Source organism: Acomys russatus, chromosome 32, assembly GCF_903995435.1.
Source record: "Acomys russatus chromosome 32, mAcoRus1.1, whole genome shotgun sequence".
NCBI classification, from domain to species: Eukaryota; Metazoa; Chordata; class Mammalia; order Rodentia; family Muridae; genus Acomys; species Acomys russatus.
The window spans coordinates 46,970,155-46,991,701 of record NC_067168.1 but is presented as its reverse complement, the minus strand read 5'-3'; the positions used below and the strand labels follow the sequence as shown (position 1 = coordinate 46,991,701).

Sequence of the window (21,547 nt, the reverse complement as noted above, 5' to 3'; positions counted from 1 at the left end):
GGGGGGGGGTGCGGGGCAGTCCTCTGTCCTGGGCCTTGTGAGCAAACAAGCTGGCTAAGGGCTTTTCTGTTGTAGTTGGCCAAGTACTGTACTGGCAAATGTGTCCCTGACATAACTCCTGGGACATCAGAATGTGCTACCAGTAAAAGGGATTTTCAGATGTGATTTATGCCGTGGCCCTCTAGCTGAGGAGATTTTCCCTGAAGCCTGGATGGACCAGTGTAGTGACAAAAGTAGTCAGCATAGTGGGAGGGAGAGAGGGCAGGAAGAGCTGCCTGAGGAAAAGAGACAGGCCAGTCAGCGAGGGAGGGGAACTGGACTCACCCTGATGTCTTTGACGACCAGGGGACAGAACGAGAAATACAAACAGCCCTCAGCAGTCAGCCGATACCTTCCACTTGTAAGACCCATGTCCTCAGCTGGGCATGGTAGCACACACCTTTAATCCCAGCACTCAGGAGGCAGAAGCAGGTGGATCGCTGTGAGTTCAAGGTCACCCTGGTCTACAAAGCGAGTCCAGGACAGCAAAGACTACACAGAGAAACCCTGTCTCAAAAAACAAACAAACAAAAACCATGTTCTCAGGACACGCTGGGTGAACGAGGGAACAAAGCCGCTTTCCCATCCCCAGAAGGAGCCTGACTTTGCCAGCATCCCGCTCTGAATCTGCTCACGTGGGCTTTAGCAGGGACAGAAAGCTAACGTGGTGTCAGAGGCGACAGATTCCTCCCTGTTCAGAACATTCTGGTTCCCAGATGTCATAGAGAAGGTTCTAGAAGAGTTGCTCATGGAGTAGGACCAGTGCTCTCAGGTGAAGACGAATCCGTTACTAAGGAATCGGCATCTGAGAAAGCCCAAGGGACCCAGTGCAGGCAGAGCACCCAATCTGCAAGCAACGTGGACACCCTGCTGGGCTGGCAGGTGGGCCTCTGTGGGTAGGAGCAGAGACAGGCAGAGGGCACCCGCTGCAGAGGACACTTGTCAACAGGGTCCCTGCTTGGTCATCTGAAGACAAATTTCAGAAGGGTAAGCCTCCTCACTCCTTCACCAAGATCCTTGAGAGCCAGCTGCGTGCCAGGCACTAACCGCTGAGGGAGGCAAGCTTTATGCACCCCCGGTGTTTACATTCTGGTCTGAGAGCCAGAGAACAAGCTGACACAGAGATCGCTGTTGGGGTGTACCACAAAGAGGATCAAAGCCAACTTCCGGGATGGGTCGGCAGCCAGGGTTAGAGCCATGGTCGTCGAAGTAGTCAAGCTCTGAGCGAAGGAACAGCTGGTGCAAAGGACATGTGTGGGAGTGGCATGGTCACAGGAAAGTGTGCGGGGAGCCTGTGGAAGAACAGGGTCTGGAGTGGCTCGGGGTGAGACTACAGAGAGGCTCGGGAGGCAAGTCAGGAAGAATTGAGCAAGAGGTACATGGGGGATGTTTTTGGAAACTCCTAATTCATCATAGAGGGCAGTGACCTAGGTTGAGAAGTGGCGGACAGGCAGGTGGAGGGTGGGTGGGGCTTAGAACAGCGTCTATGTTCTTGCTGAACAGGCTGCTGAGGGAAGGGGGCAAGAGCAGAGGCAGTGTCTGGCCTGAGAAAACCCAGTGTTTCCTGAAATAGTGTTTGCACAGTTGGAATATGTCAACATGGGCTCCGCATGCATAGAAATTCAGTTATTAATGCATGCAAGCAGGACTCAGAACAAGGCTGTCGCCAGAGCATGCTGTGCTTGCTATGTTGTACTCACTTGCTCGGCACAGTTGGGCCAGGGGTATTTTCCTCTGCGTGACAGGCAAGGAGACTGGCACACAGAGAAGTTGAGTGACTTGAATCCGGTCACTTCTGAGGTCACTGACATCCTAACTCCCGAGGGGCAAAGCAACAATTAAGACCCAGGCTATCTGAGTGCCAAGGCTGAACAAGCAATTGGCACCTCACATGCTGCCTCCTTCTGGGACCGCGACAGGTATACAACCACAGGCTGGATTGAACATGTTCACCTCCTTGGCCTCGTTTCAGGGTTCACCTGGGCGAATAGTTCATGACAGAGAACAATTTTATTCTCCCGAGGACGTTTTGCTTATTACCGAGGGGACCAAATACCCAACAGACTAAAGATAGATTAATTTGTGGCCCCAGTTTGAGGACACTGTTCCTCATAGTGGGGAAGGCATGGTGACAAGAGCACAAGGTGACATTCACATGTATAAAAGCACACAATGACTTGTCACACCGCATCTGCCATCGGAAAGCAAGGAACAGGCAGGAAGGGGCTGGTGTCGCCTCTTAAGGGGTCTTCCGGAAACGGCATCAGTGCCTGGGGCCATGGGTTCAAACATTTGAGCCTAAGGGGACAGTTCACACCAAAGCCACCCTCCAGGTGGGGACAGTTCACACCAAAGCCACCCTCCAGTTAAATGCCAGAGCTCCAATACACAGAATAACCCCAACAAATAAGTTTCTAGCCCAAGACATGGTTGGGAGCCTCAGGAGGAGACGACTATCACCTGGGGGAACATATGTACACATGTATGTATGTGTACATACACATGGCAGTGTGAGGTGACTGTTCACTGGACTATAGTGATGGAGTGTGGGGCACACCAGAAAGAAGTTAAGCCCTGCTTTCCAGCCATATATTCTGTTTTGGACATGGGTCAAAGTCTGAAAACAGGATTCCCACTCCCTAGGGGTGAAGGAAGGGACTGGGCAGCAAAGGCTGGGCAGTGGGGGTGGGGGGGGGGGTGGGGGGGAACTTCACACGGGATCAACCAGTCTTCAAGAAGTTGCAGGGGGTGAGGGGTAGTGGTAAGAGACCAGTAGGCGGAGTACAGCGTATGTATAGGGGGTAGGGGTGGGGCCTGTAGGTGGGGGAGGGTTTATGTTTGAGAGCTCCAAGCCGAGACCAGTAGGTACATCGTGAAAGGGGCATGGTGCTCGCAGACAGGCCCAGGCAGGGTGTATGTGAGAGTTCTCAGGGGCTGTGCTGCTGCTGCTTGGTTCAGCAGTGGAAAGGCCAGTTCTTGAGGGCTTGGGAAACCAACCTAGGTGAGGCCTTGTGCAAGGAATGAGGATCCAGCAGTGTCTCGAGGTAACACTTTGTACATGTTTGGGCCATTGCTCAGCTTGCTTGAAGACGGCAGCATGACTCTGTCAGGAGAAAGGTCTAATGGTCTCTGGAGAAGCGGAGAAGGTGAGGCCAAGGGTCAGTTATCTGAGAGACCGCCCACCATTACAGACTAGGAAGTGGAGGCACTATGAGGCAGCCCACGTGTCCTCTGGGGCTGTCCCTTATGCAGGCAGCCCGGGAGAAGGTCAGTGGAGGTCGCTAACGAAAAACCTGGGCCTAAGACTGCTGAGGCCACAATTTGGGACACATTTCAGGCTAAAAGCAGCAATGCAACTAAGTCAACATGGCAGCCATGGTTGTTCTCAGTGGTGTACATACTGTGAGTTGTCCTCCCTTCCTTCCCTCCCCCTCTCAGACCATCCTCTTCTCATTCTCGTTCTCTTTCTTGTCCTCTTTCTTCTCTTCTTCCTCTTTCCTTTCATCTCTTCTTCTATTTCCCCCTACTCCCTCTCCTCCTCCTCTCCTCCTCTTCCTTCTGCCCAAAATGTACACCATATTTTACTTTCATAATAGACTCCACTGACTAGAGGGAGAGGAAGGACTTGAGCATCCGTGTCTATTGGTAGAGCAAAATGACAAAGCTAGAGTCCGAAACGCCACTGGGTCTTTCTGGGAGACAGGGGACTGACTCCCAGAGTGTAGTTTCCTCAGCCAATGGGAGGTCTGAGTGAGGTGGGCCTCAGACATCCCAGTTTTCAGTAACATTAGTAGAGAAACAAGGCAGGTATGTGATGACGTGGTTTTGTTTTGTTTTTGTTTTTTTCTGGACACGCTGAATCCCCCCTCCCTCACTGTCTCTCTTTCCCCTGGGAAGTCCAGTGTCCCTGTGACCTTGGAAGGAGCTGCCTGAGACCATCCATTAGCTGGTGTCCTCAGCCCTGAGCCACCAGAGCCTGGGGAAGATGCAGCTGTGCCCGGTGCTTCTTGTCATCAGCTACTTGCTGACTCCTATTGGAGCTGCCATCTTGAGGCGCTGCGTGGTGGCTAAGAAACTGCATGATGGGGGCTTGGATTATTTTGAGGGCTACAGCCTTGAAAACTGTGAGTGGGATTCTTCCAGGCCCTCTCTCCTTAATCTCCATCCCCTACCCTGCCACCCCGTCGCCTGCCGCCCAGCACCTCCTCACACCCATGCTCTTCCACCTCTTAGGGGTGTGCCTGGCTTATTTTGAGAGCAAGTTCAACCCCTCAGCTGTCTACGAGAACTCCCAGGGCGGCTACACTGGCTTCGGCCTCTTTCAGATTCGTGACAGTGACTGGTGTGACCACGGCAAGAACCTCTGCAGCGTGTCCTGCTCTGGTGGGTCCCTTTCTGTCCCTTGGGGCACTGGAGGCTGTAGGACCCATATGTTTGGAGAAGACAGGAGGAGGGTACTGGCCCGGGCTGTATCTAAAGCTTGTCCCTGGGAGATGGAATCCTACCCTGACAGAGGGACGCTGAGATGGGTGTGCTAGCCTGAGAAGGAAAAAAGATAAAAACTGAGATTTAAAAAATATGCCCAGAAGGTGCTGGGATATCTGGGGTGTTGGGAGCAGGGGCAAGCAGCAGAGCTCAGGTAGCTTAGCATGGGAAACAATTGCTGTCTCTGAGAGAACCCATACTGTCACCATGACAGCCAGAAGTGGTTGTATGGAGGAGACCAGAAGCCCAGAGGGAACACATCTGTCCCCCCCATAGGGGCCTAAGAAGCTCTGGCTGAAAGGAGGCAGCTGGCCAGGGGCCACTCCTGTGTCCTGTGAGCTTCAGGGAGCCTTGTCAGGAACGTTCCCAAGCGCTTCGCAGGTGTCAGTTCAGTAAATGCCCACAGTGGCCTCTCAAGAGTAGGGTGCTGTTTCTACCTGATTCTGTAAATGGGCAAGTTGAGGCCCAGAGGCAGCAAGTGAGTTCACACCCAAGGCCACATGGCTGGTGATTGGAGCTGGAGGCAGACGCAAAGGAAGTGGCTCCTGAGTCAGGGCACCACCAAGAGGCCAGGCAAGGTCTTCCTGACACCCAAGGGGACTCCGTAGCAGAGCATCCTTGGGCCTCAGTAAAGAGAGCATGTCCCTCTACCCTGATTGGTGAGGGGTGGGTCAGGGTCTTCACTTCTGTTTACGGCAGGCAGCGAGGCCGTGTGGTGGGCAGACACACTTAGCTCTCATTGAGTGGCATGGTGTCACTCCATTTCACTTCCTTTGCAGCTTTACTGAATCCAGACTTAAAGGACACAATCAAGTGTGCCAAGAAAATTGTGAAAGGAAAAGAAGGGATGGGAGCTTGGTAAGTGGCACGCCCCCTGCAGCGCGCTGGAGGCTGAACAAGGCCGTGACAAGCAACGGAAGGCAGGAAGGAAACCTGGCTCATGGTCGGAGGGGGTACAGGCTGTGGTGGCAGGGCCCTCATGGTGGCAGTAGTGTGTGAGGTGGCTGGCCGCGTGGTAGTCAAGGAGTAAGGAGAGGTGAATGCTGGGTCCTGGCGTTGTTTTCCTTTTGGTCAACCCAGGACTCGGCGGTGCTTTCCACATTCATGGTGGGCCAGCCCTGCTCAGTGGAGCCTCTCTGAAAACACTCTCATGAAGACATTCAGAGGTGCTTTTCCCGTGTGTGTGTGTGTGTGTGTGTGTGTGTGTGTGTGTGTGTGTGTGTGTGAAGGCTGCGCACTGATGTGAGCTGTCTTCCCCACGTGAGACAGGGTTTCTCATGAAGCCACGTATTCAGTGGGATTGACTGGCCAGTGCGCCCCAGAGACCCCTTTTGTGTCTGTTCCCCGTGTCTGGGATTCACTGCTCTGTTTGCCTTTTCACGTGGCTCTGGGGCTTGAGCTCAGGTCTCGTGGTCACACCGTAAGCACTTCTTTACTGACTTAGTCCGTCTCAGAGATCAGTGTTTTATCTTTTATATTTACTTATTTATTTTTAATGTGTGAATGTTTGCCTGCACAGATGTGTATGTCCCACACGTGTGTGTGCCTGGTGCCCACAGAGATCAGGAAAAGGGATCAGATTCCCTGGAACTGGAGTTATATGGATGGTTATGAACCACCATATAGGTTCTGGGAACTCAACCCATGTCCTCTGAAAGAACGACCAGTGGTCTATACTGCTGAGCCATTTCTCCAGCACCTTGCCCCAAGGGAAGACCTTTTAATTGTTGCTTTAAAAATATCTTCTTTGTGTCTGCAATGTGATTTTGAGTTTAAACTGTGGCCTACAGCCCTGTGTCTAGTACCTTGTGTGACGCTATCCTGGGGCAAAATGAACAAATGTCTACTCACCCAAGAGATCAAAGGAACAATCCTGTTAAAGTCCAGCTTGGCAAACCAGAGACATTATCAGTGTCACTTATAGGAATATAAGTGATGAGTTACTTACAGGCACACAGACATCTCAAAGACACTATATCATCTAGAAGCCCACCCCAACCTCAGTGTAGACTCGAGAAAACTGTAAAACTGTAGTGGTGTGTGCCTTGTATGCAGATGGATAGGTTGGAATCTCCTCCCCAAGGAACCGTTCATGGCTTCTATAACCTTGGAAAAGGAGCGGCCTTGAGAGCCTTATAAGTTTCAGGGACTTTCTGAGACTTGTGAATTGTTTACTTTTTGGGTCTTAAGAAACCTCCCTCTGAGAATGGAAATGCTTTAATTTAGATGATGGTCATTGAAAACTTCCACATAGTACATTATACTATTTTAAATTATTTACCTATCTGACCGTTGTTGCTGTTTCAGAGCTCTGCCTCAAACATCCAACGCTTTAGAACTTGCATGCTCTTTCAAGTGTCTGCTTAGGGAGATCTCATACAGGGAACCTTTTAGGACTATTTGGTGTGTTTAAAGGCTAGAGAGAAACTGGGTTTGGTGGTGCACTCTTACAATCCCAACTTTCAGAAGGCGAGGGCAGTAAGGATCAAGAACTGAAGCTCAGCCTCAGCTACATAGTGAGCTTGAGGTCAGCCTGGGCTACAGAGTGAACTTGAGGTCAGCCTGGGCTACAGAGTGAGCTTGAGGTCAGCCTGGGCTTATAGTGAGCTTGAGGTCAGCCTGGGCTACATAGTGAGCTTGAGGTCAGCCTGGGCTTATAGTGAGCTTGAGGTCAGCCTGGGCTACATAGTGAGCTTGAGGTCAGCCTGGGCCACATAGTGAGCTTGAGGTCAGCCTGGGCTACATAGTGAGCTTGAGGTCAGCCTGGGCTACATAGTGAGCTTGAGGTCAGCCTGGGCCACATAGTGAGCTTGAGGTCAGCCTGGGCCACATAGTGAGCTTGAGGTCAGCCTGGGCTACATAATTAGACTGTACTTCAAAAATAAAGCAAAACAAAAAGAAGTGAATAAATACAAGCTGGAGAGAGGTGACCAGCTGGGTATTACCTTACCCCCCAGTGTGCAGCACCTCTGCTCAGCAGCCTAGGAAACCACAATCTCTTGCACAGTTTTGGGAAGCAGGGAAGTGTAAGACTGTGCAATTGTCTTTCCCGTGTGCTCACTGGTTACTTTTTCCCGTGTGCTCACTGGTTACTTTTCTGTCAGGTGCTTGTTCATAATTCTTTAATGCATTCAGTCAACTCCCTGACAGGAAGTAGCGCTTAAGGGAGATAAGGTTCATTTTACTTCATGGTTTGAAGACTCCATCCATCATAGTGGGAGGGGTTGCGGGAGCAGGGGGGAGGCTGCCTGTATCTCTGCAGAGCAAGAAACTGAGCCGGGAGAAGTGTAGGTACTCAGCTGGCGGGCTCCTCCCCTCCTCTGTGCTTTCTGTTCTGTACTCCAGGCTGTGGGTGGCACTCCTTGTCTTCAAAGCAGGGCTTACCGCCATCAGGTAAGCCGCTCTGGAAAGCGCTCCACAGACACAGCCAGGTGTCTGAGAGATGGTTCTAAGCCCAGTCAGGATGACGGTCAGGACTGCCCAGCACCACTTATTCCCTTTTGTTCCTTCTGAGTAAGATTAAGACGTGTGTGTGTGTGTGTGTGTGTGTGTGTGTGTGTGTGTGTGTGTGTGCGTGCAGTTCCTGCAGAGGTTAGAAGAGGGCATGGCATTCCCTTGGAGCTGGAGTTAGAGGCAGTTGTGAGTCACCTTGTGGTTGCTAGGAATTAAACTCTGGTCCAATATACACTCTTAACTACTTGAGGCATCTCTCCAACCTCTTCTTACTTATTTTTAATGCATCCTTTATAAACTAGGGTTGTTACACTTTTATAAATCACATCCATGTGAGTTATTTTCTTTGTTTGTCATTTGCGTTTTGACTTTGTTTATGGTCTCTTCATAGCAGATGAGATCTAACAGTTTCTTAGAATCAAATCCCTTCACCTTTTCCTGTGGCTTCTGGGTCTATGTGAGACCCCTGCTTAGAAATGTCTGCAGGAGCTGAGGTGGTGGCTCAGCTGGGAGAGTGCTCACTTTGAAAGCTCGAGGACACACGCTACACCCCCAAGCACGTGTTTTAGAACACGTTATCTGTGGTGGCATGCACTGGTAATCCCAGCGCTGGGAAGGTGGACATAAGGAGGGACATGGGGAGGGGACATAGGAAGGGGACATGGGCAGGGGACATGAGGGGGACATGGGAAGGTAGACATGAGGAGGGGGACATGGACAGGGGACATGGGGAGGGGATATGGGAGGGGAACATGGGGAGGGGACAAGGGGAGGGGGACATGGGGAAGGGACATGGAAGGGGGACATGGGAAGAGGACATGTGTGGACCTGGGACTCACAGGCCAGCCAGCTTCAGACCAACAGGAGACCTTATCTCAGAAAACAAGGAGGGCCATGCCTGAGGAACAGCATCTGATTGCATTCTCTGGCCTCCATATGCTTGCACGCACACATGTACACACTACGTGTACGTACGTCTGCACACTCATGTCACACAAGTGCACGCAAATTAAAGGAATTTTATATTTGAGGCTTCAAAGAATTCCATCCACAGTTTCACATTATCAGAACACTGCTGACATCAAGCAAGCCCGAGATATTTTTGCTAAATTAAAAAAAAAAATAGAATTTTTATGATTTTATCATTTTGTGCTTAAAATTGGACTCCATTATAAATGATTTGAGTACAAAAAGTGAGGTAGGCGCTCGGGGTCTTTAGTCCTGCTGAAGTCTAACCATTGCTTTCAACATTACAAATCCATTAATGAGCAAACAGCAGACTGCACTCGGTGGTGGAAACCTCCTTGTTAACGGCGCCTGTCTCCTGGGAGCCAGAGGTCCCTTCCATACATTGCCCAGGCTTTCTGATTAATTGGTGATCTTGGCTGAAATCTGGGCTAAACACTAATGAGCTAAGTCATCTTTGCTGTGTGGCCATGCTGGCCGAGGGGCCTTACTGTCCAGACTCCTGGTAAGGAGGGCTCTTCGTAAGCTGATAGGCAGCCATGTATCCTCCACCGCTCAGACTGAGTCACTCCGCCGTGCTCGGTGGACAGAGAAGCGAGAAGGGTCCCTACAGTCCTGGGGAACCCCTTCCACAACACCTGCCCCCGAGCTATGAAGAGCCATCCTGGGGATGTGCGTGGGTGGATTTTCTGCTGCTCCGTAGCTCTAAGGGGCAAGGGGACCACTGTCTACTACGGGGCCCTCATCCTGAAGGCTGGTGGAGCCCTGCTAGGCCGAGGAGCAGGCCTCAGTCAAGGATAGGGACTTGGGTCTGGATGTTGACATTAGGAAGTGAAACTAGGGAGAGAGAAGAGATTAGAGCATTCTAGATGCTGCAGGAAGGGTCAATGAGAGAGAAAAGGAACTTTAGATGCTACAGAGTGAAGGGAGTGCTCGGACAGGTGGAAGGAGCCCAAGGCAAAGGACGCTCCTTGGTCACGCTCTTAGAGGAACAGGGCTGGGGCGCCCCAGTTGGGTGGGGTCCCTGTGTGAAGCAGGGACAGTGTGGGCACATCACAGTGGAAACACCTGCATCTGTGTGAGGGTGAGCACCAAGAATTGCAGAAGCCTGAGCAAATATGTCCACAGTGGAGAGACTCAGACGTCCCAGAGCCAGGCAGGTACAGGCCCTGAGGACCCCAAGCTGACTGTAAGGAGCCACCGCTGATCTCTTTCTGGCCTCCTCTTGTAGGCCCATCTGGTCCAAGAACTGCCAGCTCTCTGATACTCTAGATCGGTGGCTGGACGGCTGTGAAGTGTAGGCACCTGAGTGGACCTGCCACACTTGCCGTCCGCATCCTGGGACTGGAAGATACTTTCCTGCTTGCTGCTTCCGCCTGTGCAGTTATCTCACCACCTGACAGCTCCAGATGGACAAGGACAAAAGTCCACTTCATCCAGGGGATGCAAGGTGCAAAGTAAACCAGTTAATTATTCAGCCCAGGCCTGAGGTCTCTGCCTGCATTATGATGCCGGCAGCGCCAAGGCCGTCATCACAATTTACCTCTCATGACTTGTCGTTTCTGATCCTCAGGGAGGAGTTGAAGGCAGGGATGCCAGTCTTCAGGAGAGGGAGGAGGAGGGGTCGCAGCGGAAGCCAGTGGGGATGGGAGGCTGGACAAATGGCTGCTTCTTCATAGCCAACTTGGATGGACTTGGAACCACTCATGGGACACGCCTGTGCATGTGCCTTTGAGGGGCTTCCAGGCTGGATTGAGTGTGGGCGGCACCACCCATGGGCTGTGGGTCCTAGACTGAATAAGGAGAAAACAGGAGGAGGCCTGACAAGAGCAGGCCTTCCCTTCCCTGGTCCACCTAGATGTGGAGAGTATCAACACCACGGTGGACCAACGCCATTGTGTGGTGGACTTCCTGCCAGTATGGACTATCCTCAAACAAATCTCCACCCTTTACTTGTCCCCTTTCAAACCTCCTACCACCAGATAGGAGAGAAAACGGGCAGAGGAGAAAGGGGGTGAGTTTATCATTAGACCACTTCCTGCTGATTAGGGATCTTGAACTCCTCAGGGCAAGCTTGCTCTTCGAGGTCAGGATATCTAGTTTCATTTTCTTCTTCTTCTTCTTCTTCCTCTTCTTCTTCTTCTTTTGCTCATGACTACTTGACAAACAGCAATTGACAGCAACCAATAGCATCCAACCACCGTCAGCCAACAATAGTAACCCTGCCTCTTGGGGCCCTAGCATTTATGTACCCTCTAAAACATTCCTACAATTCCAAACAGTACACACTCACATAAACCAGCTGCAGCTTGAGCAAGAGGCACATCATAGTCATCTGCTGTGCCTGCAGCCTCTTATCCGCCCCCCCCCCCCCCGCCCCACACTGTAAACAGGTTTTTGTTGCTGCATATTGCATATGGGTTTCAGCCCATATTGGGAGAGCTGAGGGCCATTAAACTTTTGTGTGTTTTTCCTGACTTTGGGGTCCATGCCTGCATGGTTTTTTTCCACTTACAAGCATGGGCTACTGTTAAATGCACAATACTATATCTTGCTTTTTCTATTAATAATTTGTTGCCTAATACTCTCAAGATTCCTATGTTCCATTAGATGGGCAAGCTCTCCTGTGCACACTCCTTATTATCCGTTTAACCTATGGCTAGATTAGGGCTGAGCAGGTGGGGCCACCTTAGAGCCGCCCTGGCTCGTGTGTGCAAACACCTGTAAGTCAGAACTCCCAGCAGGCTTCAGTCAAGCTCAACGTTAATGGGCCACCTTAGTCTCACGCCTTTGCATGGCTGCCCCTTGTCTCTGGAGAAAGGATGGTTCTGTTTCCTGAACATGGAACATGAATCACAGCTACTGACTGATGTCAAGTGACCCCGGGTCCTGGGCTCAGTAGAAGCTTTTGCGACCTTGAGGGAAACTGCAGTGTTGGGTTTGGACCTGGCACCACTTCCAAGGGTTCCAAGGGTGGGCTCATGAGCAATCGTGTGCTTGATGACACCCCACCGTTGATGGCGTCGTCAGTGACATTAGTACGGCCTGCGACTGACCGGAACGCTATCATCTCAAGAGGAAATCCAGCTGCCACCTTCTTCCGGCCCATTGCTTCCAAGGCTGCTCATCACTCCCTAATGGCCTCTGTGTCAACAAGGGTGTGAGGCTGAAGGGCGAGCAAATGTTGGGCTATTGATGGATACGGGGTTTCCCAACATCAACTCCTGGCCTGGTGCCCTCGAGCCGGCTGAGCACCACACACACCAATACCACAGCCAGGTCCACAGCTCCTGCTTCCCACCGTCAAAGCTGGATGAGGAAATGTCACTGTCACAGCTGTGTCATTACGACTTTTAGTTACTATAGCGATCTGGGTTACACACGCTGCCCAGGCCTCTTCCCTCACCCACATCTCCAGTCTTCTCAAGACCTTAGTGATCAATGTGAGCTATAACTGTCTCACAGGTGGCAAACAGCCCTCCAGAGGATGAACAACTCAGCTCCAGTCTGGCAAACAATGGGTTAGGGTTGGGTACCTCCTTAGAACCCATGCCCCATGCGCCTCTCCTCCGAACCAATTATATCAGTGTTAATTCTCTCTGTGGATGTGAGTGTTCCTGTGAGTGCACATGTGTGCCTGTGAGTGTTCCTGAGGGTGCACGTGTGTGCCTGTGCATGTTCCTGAGGGTGCGCGTGTGTGTGCATGTGAATGTTCCTGAGGGTGCACGTGTGTGCCTGTGCATGTGGAGGTCAGAGGCAACCTTGGGACCTAGGTGCTGTTCTTGAGGCATTGTTGCCCCAATTTCCAGTCAGAGCAGCCAGTAACACAAGGCCCTTTTGAAGGAAGATGTGATTTTACATTTAGGTTTCAAAGGTACTGTCAACGGAGCAGACGGCTGTCTTTATGCGACGCCCCATTTACATGTCTACACCTCAAAAACAAGGGCTCACACAACTTGGCAGTGCTTATAGTTACACTTTGCCTCTCTCCACCTTGTCAGGAGCCAGTGAGGGGCTCCTGTGCCCACAGCTTGTGGCTTCCTGGGGGCAGCCTCCCCTCAGCCTACTCCCAGGAGGCAGTGAAGCTAGCCTCAGCCCTGCAAAGTCCGGTAAATCCTGTGTTCCCTGAACAGAAGCTAGGCTCAAACTGGAAGCGGCACGTTTCTTTTCATCTCCTTCTCTTACATAGCAGTCTGAACTGAGATGCACACTCGTTTCTTTGTATGAGGTCCGTACCGGGTGCTTTATGGAATTTATGGCATTTAATCCCTCACCAGATCCTTGTGAAGCAGGTGTCTCAGTCCAGAATTTCCCAATGTGGAGAGAGTCTTTACCTCTGTGAGGGTCTTTACCTCTGTGAGGGTCTTTACCTCTGTGAGGGTCTTTACCTCTGTGAGGGTCTTTACCTCTGTAAGGATCTTTACCTCTGTGAGAGTCTTTACTCTCTCTAAGGGGATTCATATACTTGAAAAGAGACAAAAAAAAAAAAAAAAAAAAAAAAAAAAAGACTGCAAACTCAGAGAGAAACACAATTAAGTTAATATGTTAAGGACTTATTGTAGTGAGGGACGTTTAAATTAATACAGTTTGTTTTATTTAATTAAATTTCCACAAAAGTATAGAGGCTCACAGCATAAAGAACAAAACAGTTCAGCTGTGGATATCAGAACCTCTTCTTTTTCTCTCTTAGGAAAACAACAGTCCACACTTGACTAATCCACAACAGCTGAAGAAGGTTGTATGAGTTGCAGCCCTCAGCTTGGTTGATTTACAAATGCGGAAGCCTGAGGGCTGGGGAGATGTCAGAGGTCAGGCGTGCCTACTGCTCTTGCAGAGCGTCTGGCTTGCTTCTCAGCACCCACTTTGGGCAGCCCTTCTGACCTCCTTGGCCTCCTGCTCCCACCGCCACTCTTTCCCTGCTCCAATGGGTTGTATCTGCACCAAAGCAAACCCTCCATCCCTTGTGTCACAGCAACAGGAAGAGAAGCAAGGACCGTTTGGCACATAGCGGGTGTGGGCAAGGAAAGAGCACAGTGCAGACCTGAGGGTCAGGGGCACCGGGGAGAGTTCTCCGAGCAGGTGGAGTGGAAGAACCCCTCATGTGAGCACAGTAAGGGGACCATCGGTCCCCTGGAGAGAGGCTGGAGGTTCAGTGAGTGGCAGCAAACTGCTCCGTGCCCTCAGCCTCTCCTGGGTAGAACCTGTGTCTTCTCCCTTCCTCATTGACGCTCATGCCTTTTGTTTGTTTGTTTGTGTTTCCTTTTTGGATATTTTGAGGCAGGGCGTTCCTATGTGTCTCTGGCTCTCCTGGACTCACTTGGTAGACCAGGATGACCTCAGACTCACAGGATGCCTCCGTCTCCCACTTAGTGGGATGAAAGGCGTGTGGCCTTTGATTTTCCTTGCACTTAGGGGTGGTGGCGCACGCCCAGGACCCTGCTCTGCCCCTCATTCCATGAGTTTACATAGATTGATGGAAACAACAAACCACATAACACGATTTTATCCTGCAAAAATACGTAACAAACTAACTTAACTAAATCACTTTCTCATAAGATTTGTGTAGGTTTTAAAAGCTGCTTTTCAAGTAAATTAATTCTGATTCCTGTCAAGGAAAAGATACCAGACAGCAACAAGGTCCTCATAGTTACAAGCCAGCCAGGACTCAGTGGATTGGGGGCCAGTATAAATTTACATAATGAGAAAAAATTCCTGTGAGATGGGGAGCAGGAAGTGTGGCTTACTGAGAGAGCACTTGCTCAGTATGTACAAAGCCCCAGGTTCAAATCCTGTACCAGCAACCAAACAACAATTCCCTAAGTTGTACCTAAAGTCCACCAGTAAAGAGAAGGCTAGCTTGGACATCTGGGTAGCAGAATGCGTCTGGCTTTACAGAGCGGCAAAGAGGGCCAGGGTCTAGACTTTGAGCCACTTAGCTGTTAGCTGTCAGATATAGTTTCTGTCTGGCACGCTGGAGCCACTGCAGGCTCCGCCAGGCGACTTGGGCTGCATCCAGGCTACAGCTAGCAGAGAGAGAGCTGCTGGCATCAGTAAGTCCCTTGGCACATGTGTGTCATTTCCCCAATCCAGCACACTACCTGGGTACCACCTCACCTTGTCATTAAACACCTGGGAATTTAAAAGACTCCTCTACGGCTCAGGGGAGGACCCAGGTGTGAGTCCCAGCACCACTTGCCACTTCACACCATCGGCGCCTCCAGTCCCAGGGGGTCCAATGCCGTCTTCTGGCCTCCATTAGCACTGTACGTATGCAAGTGTTACATGGACACGTGTGCAGGCGAAACACTCATACACATCATATTAAAAAATTTAAACCTCAGTGTCTTAATAATATCAATAGTGACCTTTTTCTTGATTAAATGCCACTATAACACATAAGCTTGAGCAGAATGACAGCCTGATAAACGATGATTTGTAGGCAGCTCTCTCCAGCCTGAACCAAGACAACTCTCCTGCAACAGCACATGTGCATGCCAGGGGGCACACGTGATCCCACACTGCTGGGGTGTGCATGCCAGGCAACACAAGTGATCCCACACTGCTGGGGTGTGCATGCCGGGCAACACAAGTGATCCCACACTGCTGGGGTGTGCATGCCAGGGCACACATGTGATCCCACACTGCTGGGGTGTGCATGCCAGGCAACACAAGTGATCCCACACTGCTGGGGTGTGCATGCCAGGGGGCACACGTGATCCCACACCGCTGGGGTGTGCATGCCAGGCAACACACGTGATCCCACACTGCTGGGGTGTGCATGCAGGACACACACGTGATCCCACACCGCTGGGGTGTGCATGCCAGGCAACACACATGATCCCACACTGCTGGGGTGTGCATGCCAGGGCACACACATGATCCCACACTGCTGGGGTGTGCATGCCAGGCAACACACGTGATCCCACACTGCTGGGGTGTGCATGCAGGACACACACATGATCCCACACTGCTGGGGTATGCATGCCAGGCAACACACGTGATCCCACACTGCTGGGGTGTGCATGCCAGGGCACACACATGATCCCACACTGCTGGGAATCTCTTTCTAAAACTGTTGAGCAGGGAAGAGGGACATTGGGGTATGACACGGCCTGATTCATGGAAGCCAGCCGTGAACATCAGCCACCACTATCAATCAGAATCTTAGGACCCAGCACTGGGCATCATATGCAACACTTCACATGACTCATAGTCTGTGAGTCATGCGTCTGATTCAGATGGAGATGGGTCTGAATGCTTTCATCTTCTGTTTTATTTTGTTTTTAATTTGGAACTGTATTGACATTCCTTTCCCCTCTAGAATGTGATGGGCCCAGTCTGTTGGGCTACATGTGGACAGTTTAAAGTGCTTATTAGCAACATGGCTCCACAGACGCTCCCTTTCTTCACAGAAGCCCCACTTTTAGCCTTATGTGTTTCGGTAGAAGATGCCCACGTCGGAACATGGATTCATGTGGGTTCCAGGGCAAATCAGGGACCAGGCTGGTCTCTGCAGAGTGTTTGAAGGTCAAGTGTAAACAAACAGTTCCTATGCCTACTTCCTGGGCCCAGCAGATTCTGGCTGCAGAATGGAATGTTCCCCCATGTGCCTCATCTAGTGGCAGGGGCCCTACAAAGGAGGCAGAGACCACAGGAGCTGCACCCTCAGGACCTGCCCTTTAAAATGCCTTTAATTTTCAGCAGCTTTGTGCCATTTCAGATTTCCTTCTAGAATATTCCAACTGATCTCAGCGGTGAGTTCTTGACCTTCCAGATGTGTTGCCATTTCAACAGTGACTTTTGTTCCCTTCTAGAGCCACTGACTTCGAGTACCCTGGGGAGCCAGTAAGGAGCAGGGCCTGGCTCTCCCCTTCATCATTTCTAAAATGAAGTTTTGAAATGATAATGCTGGTTTAGCTAATCCCTGTGAAGGAAAGGCTTTCTTCACACGGCTTAGTATTAGACTGAAATCTGGCAGAGACGGATTCGTGAGTGTGCTCAGGGTGGGTATGTGGGAAGAAATGACAGGGGCCAAGAAACACTGTGCAAACCAGAAGAGCTCGACCTTGCCGACCTTGCCATGGCATCCGTGAACCCCCACTTCTGAGCCTTCTTCCCAAGCTGGCTCTGACTGGGGCAGTCGGGTCTACGTATCAAGGCAGAGCAGCGGGAGCTTCCCTGGGAAATACAGCAGCTGTCTGTCAGCGATGCCTGAAAGGAAACTGCCCAGGTGCCAGCCCTGTGGTGAGCCTCAAATGCTCCAGAGAAACCCCACCCGTGGTCCAGGAGTTCCCAGGTGGCTCCTCAATGTCCCTTTCAGATGCTGATGCACAGTGGCTGGCCTTTAGTTTGGTCTCCCAGGTCTGTAGGTGGCCGGATCTGAGCTGTGTTCAGTCAAACATTGGCTGGCATCTGCTCCAAGGAGCAAAGTTCTTCCCACAGCAGAGGCAGGAAGGGCAACCAATCCCATGTGTGTATTCAAGCCACTGTTCCTGCCACATTTACTGACAGCCACTGGCTGGAGTCCACGATGTGGCCAGATACCACGCTGAGGGGTAGAGTAGCTCACAGATGAAATAAGGCCAAGACAAGTCACATGGCCTTTTAGGGTTTGTACCCAATTGGTCCTAATGTGAAGGTGCTGTAATAATGGCCGCAGACCGAGAAACTTGGGCTGCAAATGGGATTTCTTACAGTCCTGGAGGTGGGCACCGGGGAGCTGGCGTCTGTGCTTTCACACAGCAGGGTGTGTGCTCACCCACCACACTACACCTGAGACAGCTAGAGGGAGGGAAGAGAGAAGCAGGGGAGAATTCACACGGCAGGGTGTGTGTGCGTGAGCACCCGGCACAAGTAAAAATTATTCGAATGGGATGGTTTTTCTTGATTTCTTCTCAGATAATGCATACTCATTTAAAAGGAAAGTTCATCTGTTCAGCTTTGAGTGCAGTGTCAGCCATGAGTCTGTTATGCTCGGGCTTTTGTGGGCTAAAGGGCATTTCAAAGATTTATTTTATTATATTTTATTTTATTTTATTTTATGTGTAATGGGTTTTGTGTGTGTGTGTGTGTGTATGTATGCTTGCTCACCACAGGCATGCCATGCTTGGGAAGGCCAGAAGAGGACGTCAGATCCTCTGGAACTAGAGTTGCAGGGTGGGTGCTGGGAATCAAACCTGGGTCCCTCGTGCAGGAGCAGCCAGTGCTCTGAACCTCTGAGCCATGAACTTATGTGGGATTCTGGTGAACACATTGCCTCAGTTAAGATGGCCCTGTGGCCTTGGCTCTTTGGTTAACACTATGTATTTTGAGCTCTCCATCCCGGATAAGAAATACTTCATCAGGACAGAAGGTCTTTTTACATTAAAGTGCTGCTGGACTCGCTTTGCTAGGATTTAGTTGACAATTTTTGCAGCTGGGCCCATCAGGGTTATCATCCCACAATTCTGTGGTTTTATGAAATCCCTTCCCCCGCTTTGATATTAAGTAACGTCCCTGACACCGAATATTTTCAGATTCTTTGGTGGGGGAATTTCAAGACATTGGAAATTTTAAAAATTTGAGATTAGTTCTTTTTTAAATATTTGATCAGCTTCAGCAGTGCCAGAGCTGGGTCCCAGGGCTTCGCCAATGGCACCTTTCTCCGGTCCACTCTTCCTGCTCTTGGCCAGCCTGTTCAGACTTCCCGTTTCTTTCTGATCCTGTCTTGGCTGGGAACACGATTCTAGGAATTTATCCATTTCTTCTAGGTTTTCTAATTTGTTGATGTGTACCCAGGTGTGATTTGGGGAGCCTGCAATGACATCTGTCTGCACTTGAGTTTCCTCACTTGTCAAATGAGAAATAGAAAAAAAATCAGCAGTTTTGCATCAGGCTGTTGTGGTCCTTGCAGTGGACACTGAATCTGCTCATGGCAGAAGTGAAGGAGAGAGAAACATGCTTTCTGTTTAGATCACAGTGGGGCATGAGAAAAAGACTTGTGAGAGAGCAGGTGATGTTTATCCCCCTTAGAAGTAGAGCCACCGTGTGGGGGAGATTAGGTTGTTAACCAGCTGAAAAACATCCTTGAACAAATTCTGAGAGGAAGTATAGATGTGAGCCAAAACCAAGAGGCTTTGGGATAGTTTTGGCTGTTCATCACTCCACTTCGAGATGCTCCCAGAGAGAATGGCTTGAGGGAGGGCTTTGGGGCTCCGGGCTCCTGCTGAGGTTCTGGGTTCTGGTTGCTCCAGGTTCCAGCAGAAGAAATCCTGCTGATTACACCAGGAGAATCATTCCTCGGAACTGATATCCTTACAATTTCATTATTGCATTCTTTAATCTTCTTTTCCTGTTGTTTAGTCGGGTTATAAGTGAGGTACTCTCAGTTAATAAGTTTATAATAAAATGTATTTGTTAAGAAAATTGAGCCTACATAGAAGCTCTTCTTCTAACTAGTGCAGATGTAGTTTCCAGAAATTGGCTGAAAAATAGCTCCCAAGCTCAATAAACAAGAAATGAGGGGTCCTTAACCTCAGCATGCAGGGCTGGCCAGCCTTTTACACACAGAAACCTCTTATCATTCTAAGAGACAAATCACAGGGCTAGTGGCAACACATTTGGAGATAAGCCTGCAAATTTTCAGAATATTTTATGGACTGGAGATCACACACAAGACTCAGGAAAATCCGGAAGAAGGCAGGCTCCAGCTGGATCGGCCTAAAGCAGAGTGAGGGACTGGGGAGGGGCTCAGCGAGTAAGAACCCTCACGGTGCAGGCATGAGGACCTGAGTTCAGATCCCAGCACCCACACCAAATGCCTATAGCACTGCATATGCCGGTAACCTCAGTGCAATTGGGGTTAGAGACAGGAGCCACCGCAGGGCTCACGGGCTGCTAGCCTAGTTCCGGGTTCCGTGAGAGACCCTGGCCCAAGAGAATAGAAAAGGACGCCTGATGTTATTCTCTGGTGTTCTCATATGCCTCACACGGATACAACACACATATCACACACACACTCACACATATCACACACACACACTCACACGCATATATCACGTATACACACTCACACCCCCCACACATATCACACCCACCCACACCCACCCACACACACTCACACATATCACACACACACACTCACACGCATATATCACGTATACACACTCACACCCCCACACACATATCACACCCACCCACACACACTCACACACCCCCACACATATCACACCCACCCACACACACTCACACCCCCCCACACACATATCACACCCACCCACACACACTCACACCCCCCACACATATCACACCCACCCACACACACTCACACACACCCCCACATATCACACATACACACTCACACACATATATCACGTATACACACTCACACACACCCCCACATATCACACGTACACACTCACACACATATATCACACACACACACTCCCATTCCCATACATATTTCACACCCTAACACATATACCACACACGCATACACACAAATATCACATACACACCCACACACTCACACACATATATCGCATACACACACTCACACTCACACACACATATCACACCCACACACACATACCACACACATACACACAAACTCACACACATACCACACACACACCACATGAATCACACACACATATCATACAAATGGCACATATACACACACATTGGAAAAATGGGTCTTTGAGAGACGGCTCAGGATTAAAACCACGCGCATAGGACCCAGGTTTGATTCCCAGCACCCATATCCAGAAGCTCGCAGTTGGCTGTAACTCCAGGTTCAGGAGATCTGACACTTCTTTCTGGCTTCTGTGGTCACCTGCATGTGCGTGGGACATATGCAAAAAAGCAGCCAAACATACATACACATAAAATAACATTTAAATATTTTTTAAAACTCAGTGGTGACATCAGACTATATTTTTTGGCAAGGGACATGACACCCTTGCTGCCACCCTCGCAGGCCCACAGATTGCAAAACATTTGGGTCTGGCTAATTTCAAAGTTCTTTGTGAGTACTGTCATCAATGCACATGGCCCCTCTAATGGCCCCTGGAGAAACGGGGCACACTGCCGCCTCAGCACCAGCTTCTGGGGCCCCGGGACTCCACCCCCACCACAGTGTCTTCCAGGCCTGGGAGGTTCAGTCATCCCTGGGAACAGGCTCATGTGGGTAGGCTTTGTCTATGCCACCCAGTCCCGGGCCCCTAGCTGTCTCTGAATGACTAAGGAATGCAATCCTGGTCACTCTGTGTCCTTAAACTGAGAGCCTATTGGAGCTGAGTCAGTTCAGCAGAGAAGGGGACTGTGTCACAAGGCCCCCTACAGCCTCTTTGTTCCAGCTGGCCTGAATGGGCCCCTCGCATTTTCCACGTAAAGAAACCCAGTCTCATAGGGCCGTGAAGATGGCTCTGTCACTAAAGTGCATCAGGGCTACAGTTTAGTCCTCAGAACCAAGTAAAACGTGTGTGCGTGTGCACACTTATAATCTAGAGCTGAGGAGCAGGCACAGGGGGACCCTGAGACGCGCTGGCCAGCCAATCTGGGCTCCTTAATAACACGCTCCCGGCCAATGAGAGACTCTGTCTGAAAACACAAGGTGGGGGCTGTG

General features: G+C 50.5%; 1 protein-coding gene across 1 annotated transcript; it reads left to right on the top strand.

The window, feature by feature from the left end:
* The first annotated feature begins 3,947 nt into the window (after window positions 1-3,947).
* Window positions 3,948-10,472, top strand: Lyzl4 (lysozyme like 4). Its single transcript, XM_051140304.1, has 4 exons — window positions 3,948-4,163; window positions 4,273-4,422; window positions 5,304-5,382; window positions 10,175-10,472. Exons 1-4 carry the CDS (start codon window positions 4,025-4,027, stop codon window positions 10,242-10,244), a joined length of 438 nt encoding a protein of 145 aa, XP_050996261.1. The 5' UTR covers window positions 3,948-4,024; the 3' UTR covers window positions 10,245-10,472.
* The last annotated feature ends 11,075 nt before the right edge of the window (window positions 10,473-21,547 follow it).